This window comes from Mesitornis unicolor, unplaced genomic scaffold (assembly GCF_000695765.1).
Source record: "Mesitornis unicolor isolate BGI_N332 unplaced genomic scaffold, ASM69576v1 scaffold21341, whole genome shotgun sequence".
Lineage (NCBI taxonomy): Eukaryota > Metazoa > Chordata > Aves > Mesitornithiformes > Mesitornithidae > Mesitornis > Mesitornis unicolor.
This window is the reverse complement of record NW_010163374.1, coordinates 30,478-36,017: the sequence shown is the minus strand read 5'-3', so window position 1 is coordinate 36,017 and position 5,540 is coordinate 30,478. Positions and strand designations below refer to the sequence as shown.

At 39.3% G+C, this 5,540-nt stretch overlaps 1 protein-coding gene across 1 annotated transcript; it reads left to right on the top strand.

Annotated features, from left to right (window-relative positions):
- The first annotated feature begins 1,329 nt into the window (after nt 1-1,329).
- SLITRK4 (SLIT and NTRK-like family, member 4) lies at nt 1,330-4,887 on the top strand. The gene has a single exon (XM_010193951.1). The coding sequence runs from the start codon at nt 1,378-1,380 to the stop codon at nt 3,889-3,891; it is 2,514 nt and encodes an 837-aa protein (XP_010192253.1). The 5' UTR covers nt 1,330-1,377; the 3' UTR covers nt 3,892-4,887.
- The last annotated feature ends 653 nt before the right edge of the window (nt 4,888-5,540 follow it).

Genomic DNA, 5,540 nt, shown 5'->3' with positions numbered 1-5,540 from the left:
TGAGGGAATCAGCAGCGGCTGCTCCGCTGCCTCTTTTCCCCGCCGTCTCCTTGACCTCTTCAGCCATCCCTTCCCCTCTTCCTTCCATGACTCCTCTCAGCTTTCCTTCTCTCTCTTGTCCTTCTGTCCTCCCTTCATTCCTCCCTCATCCCTCCTTTGCCGGTCCCCTCCTTGCAGCTCCTTCCAGCCCGATTCTCCTCCCTCCAGCTGGCTCCTGTTTTCTCCACTTCTATCCTGGCTCCCTTCTGCCAACTTGGTGGCTTCCCACAGCAGGAAATGAAAGGGACAAGTTGGGAAATGGGGGGAATGGGGAAGGTGAGGGGAGCAGTGTGTTGATTATTGACTGATTTGGTTTTTAAAAAAATCAACCCAAAACCTTCTAACTACCTTCTAACTCAGAGGAGATGCTATGTCTCCAGTTCTCCTGCGTAAGAAATGGCAGCTCAGCTGGCCTGATTGTATATGAAGGGTTCTTGAAAGCCATCTCTGGATCAATGCAGGGATAAGAGCAAATTACATAATGTTTAAAAAAAAAAAAGTAGTTTTCAGGTGTCAGTAGTGTCAGGCTGGTGAATTGTGACTTTGTTTTACCTGGCAAGCCAGGGTATTGTTGTTATTCCTGGGGATGGGGCTGTATGCCTGTGCATGCTTCCTCCATATCTGTGTGCTTCCGTTGGTCACCCGGAGCTGATCTTGTTTTGTGGATAGTTCTTTATATTGCTGCGATCAGTTTACCACCTATTTATCTAATGTAATCTAATGAGTGACAGGAACAGTGTTTGTGCATGCCTATGTATCCCTTGAGTGAATCTCACTGTTATCATAGTGATAATCCGTGTGTGTTGATGTTGTAGATACACTCATTGCTTTTTCTGTCTGTATCTTCATCCTTTCTGTACTGTGCTGTCCCAACCCAGATGTTTGGGCATGCATAACATCAGCATTTGTGTTTAATATCCCTGAAATGCACGGCAACATATAAGCAGTGCAGGACTGAGGAGAGTAAATATGCATAAAATTGGAATCTCCTTTGGTTATTTTACTTTGTTAGTTACGCATGTTTGGCATGTACAAGAGATAGAAATACATTTGACAGACCTCAGAGTTATTTGTGTTTGTTTTTCCGTATTTGAAATCATTCTAGCTCCTGTGTATTTGTTTGGTTGTTAAAATCTTTCATGTTATTTTAAATTCAGTGCTTGTAGTTTATCTATAATCCTTGGCAGGTACAGTAGCTCAGTGGAATACAATTTTAAACCCAGATGACGTTTTGGAACAATGACAACTGAAAAATGTTTTCTTTTTTCTTTCCGTCTTTCTTCTTTAGATTCTTTATCTTTGTTCAGGAGCCTAAGGTTGCTTGCTGATCACAAGAAGATGTTTCTGTGGCTCTTTCTGGTTCTGTCATCTCCAGTTTCTTCTACAACTGCAGATGCTGATATATCTGTGGAAATTTGCAATGTTTGCTCCTGTGTGTCAGTTGAGAATGTACTCTATGTCAACTGTGAGAAGGTTGCAGTCTACAGACCAAATCAGCTTAAACCACCATGGTCTAATTTTTACCACCTCAACTTTCAAAACAACCTGCTAATTATTCTGTATCCAAATACCTTTCTTAATTTTACACATGCAGTGTCCTTGCAACTGGGTAATAATAAGCTACAGAACATTGAGGGAGGAGCCTTTATGGGCCTTAGTGCATTAAAACAGTTGCACTTGAACAACAATGAATTAAAGATTCTCCGAGCTGACACTTTCCTTGGCATAGAGAACTTGGAGTATCTCCAAGCTGACTACAATTTAATCAAGTTTATTGAACGGGGAGCCTTCAATAAGCTTCACAAGCTGAAAGTCCTGATCCTTAATGACAACCTGATTTCATTCCTTCCCGATAACATTTTTCGATTTGCTTCTCTAACCCATCTGGATATACGAGGGAATCGAATACAGAAGCTTCCATACATTGGAGTTCTGGAACACATTGGGAGAATTGTCGAATTGCAGCTGGAGGACAACCCCTGGAATTGCACTTGTGATTTGTTGCCTTTGAAAGCGTGGCTGGAGAACATGCCCTATAACATCTATATTGGAGAAGCTATCTGTGAAACACCCAGTGACTTGTATGGAAGGCTGCTGAAAGAAACCAACAAGCAAGAGCTGTGCTCCATGGGGACAGGGAGTGATTTTGACGTGCGCATTCTGCTGCCCTCGCAGCTGGAGCCCGGGTACAGCACACCGAATGGCCACACCACTCAAACTTCAGTGCACAGATTAGTCACAAAGCCACCAAAGACTACAAATCCCTCGAAGATCTCAGGGATAGTAGCAGGCAAAGCACTATCTAATCGCAATCTCAGTCAAATTGTATCTTACCAGACCAGGGTGCCTCCTTTAACTCCTTGTCCAGTCCCCTGTGTTTGCAAAACGCATCCTTCAGACTTGGGATTAAGTGTAAACTGCCAAGAAAGAAACATAGAGTCAATGGCCGAACTGGTACCAAAACCTTTAAATGCCAAGAAGCTGCATGTAAATGGCAATTATATTAAGAATGTGGACACTACAGATTTCATTGAGTTTGAGGGGCTGGATTTGCTACATTTAGGCAGCAATCGGATTTCAGTGATCAAAGGAGAAGTTTTCCGCAACCTTACAAATTTACGGAGATTGTATCTCAATGGCAATCAGATAGAGCGCCTGAGCCCAGAAATGTTTGCTGGCCTCCACAACTTGCAATACCTGTATTTGGAATACAATGTTATCAAAGAAATCCTAGCAGGCACCTTTGACTTAATGCCAAACTTGCAGTTGCTTTACCTGAACAACAATCTTCTGCGAAGCTTGCCAGCGTACATTTTTGCTGGTGCACCACTTGCTAGACTGAATCTGAGGAACAATCATTTCATGTATCTACCTGTAAGTGGCGTTCTTGATCAGCTAAAATCTCTTACACAAATTGATTTGGAAGGTAATCCCTGGGACTGCACTTGTGATTTAGTCGCTTTAAAACTGTGGCTGGAAAAGCTAAATGAAGGTATTGTGGTGAAGGAATTGAAATGTGAAACGCCTGTACAGTTTGCTAACATTGAACTTAAGTCTCTGAAAAATGAGATCCTCTGCCCTAAACTTTTAAACAAGCCATCTGCTCTGTTCACTAGTCCTATGCCCGCTGTTACTTTTACAACACCACTGGGACCAGTTCGAAGTCCTCCCGGTGGCCCAGTTCCATTGTCCATCTTAATCTTAAGCATATTAGTTGTGCTTATTTTAACAGTGTTTGTTGCTTTTTGTCTTCTTGTTTTTGTGCTTCGGCGCAACAAAAAACCAACTGTAAAGCATGAAGGGATTGGAAGTCAAGAGTGCAGTTCTATGCAACTGCAGCTAAGAAAGCACGATCACAAGTCAAACAAAAAAGACGGACTAGGTGCAGAGGCCTTCATCCCTCAAACCATTGAGCAGATGAGCAAAAGTCATACCTGTGGCTTAAAAGAGTCTGAAACGGGCTTCACGTTTGCTGACCCACCAGGGCAGAAAGTCATTCTGAGAAATATTAATGACAAGGAAAAAGATTTATTGCATGTGGATACCAGAAAAAGACTTAGCACAATCGATGAACTGGATGAGTTATTCCCTGGGAGGGATTCCAATGTATTTATTCAAAATTTTCTTGAAAGTAAAAAAGAATACAACAGCATAGGGGTCAGTGGCTTTGAAATACGTTATCCAGAGAAACAACAAGATAAAAAAACCAAGAAATCCCTAATAGGTGGTAATCACAGTAAAATTGTAGTAGAACAAAGAAAAAGTGAATATTTTGAACTAAAAGCTAAACTTCAAGGTTCACCTGACTACCTACAAGTCCTTGAAGAACAAACAGCTTTGAATAAAATATAGGTCATGCAATCTTATTGCCTACAGAGGACATTTATTTAATGATGAAAGTGCCTTTTGTTGACTTTTAACTTCCAAATACTATATTATATTGATAGGCATAGAGGCAGGTGTATCCAAGGGTGTCTGGTTAACTGTAGCTGCATATGATTTGTCAAGTAGAGGGGAATTTCCTTAATAGATTTTACTATATAAAGCTCATGCCCTGTGGAATTCTGTAGGGATACTGCAAACTCTATTGCCAAAGGGATGCTTTATACACATTACACTGAATTTAACCTCAAGAGGCATATATGTTTTGTACCTTAAATGCAAAACCATCGTCTCCTTGTGATTTGTTAGAACAAACACAAGAAACCTTGTACTGGTATTTGTACCTCAGCTGGGTCCTTCATCCTGCACGTGGATTTAAGTTAGTGGAACTGGAGTAATCCTCTGATCTGTGGTGGTGTAACGACACTGTTTAAAGATTATCCGAAAAGTAACAAGCATGCAAAGAGAGAACATTCGATAGTATATGTAAATTGGTTACATTTATGGCCTGCATCTTGAAACCACTGGAATTATAATGTTAAATTGTGCAAATATTTGTTTAAAATATACCATGCATTACATACCTATGAAATAAATTTGACCACTTGAAGCATACATGTCTATACATAAAATTAAAAAGAAAAAAAAAAAAAGGAGAAAGAAAACAGTTCAAACTGACTTCTGCAGTATTTGTGGTATCTGAAGAAAATACTTGATGTTTATGCAGAATCTGTTGTAAGACTTCTCTCCAATTAAAACTAGAGTTCCTTCTCAGTTACGTGAAACTCTCGCAACCCCAACAGGTTGTCCAAAATTGTCAAAGTGCTTACTGTGTGAGCGTAGCAGAAATTATTTTTGTAATATAATTCATATTTATGAAATACTTTGTATACTAAATAGGAAAAAAATATGTACTCCTTAATATGTATTTAATATGCCTGACTTGTTTTCCTGATCACAATACATTAATCATTCAGTATAAATAAAAACAGAACAATATACCAAACGGAAACTGGAGATGTAACGTATAGCGTTATCCAGAATTAAGGGATCAGATATAATAATAATAAAGTTGTTCTGTACTATTCTTGTGAAATTAGCATATTATCTTATTTCAGATTTGTTACCAATGGTGCATTTTTAAATAGATTCATTAGTTTTTTTAGTATTGTGTCTTAGGCCATTATTTGCCATCAGTTGTCTTGCTTTTCAGGGTTCTAGAGGTTAATCTGAATAGTTTTCACAAGTATTTACAAGAATTCATGGTAAGGGAAACAATTCAATTGCTTATGCATAAGTTTTCTGTTCTTATTGTCTGTCTGACTTCTGTTGGTCAGCAAAACTGATCAGAACAGTGAATATTGCAAATCATGTCTATTTAAAACCACAGTGTAAAATGAATATAGTGGTCTCAGTTCAAGTATTGTGTAGCTCGTATCTAGAGAGTAAAAAGTTGCCTTTGTGAAAGCTGAATCTGAGTAGCTAGGAAAAAGAAAGTAGTCAGGAGAATGGAAAATCCCCACTGTATCTCACTGATAGGTTGTACCTTGAGATGACAATGGAGATATATTGGTGAAGTATCATACAGCACATCTATACTGTGAGATTAACAAAGGTTC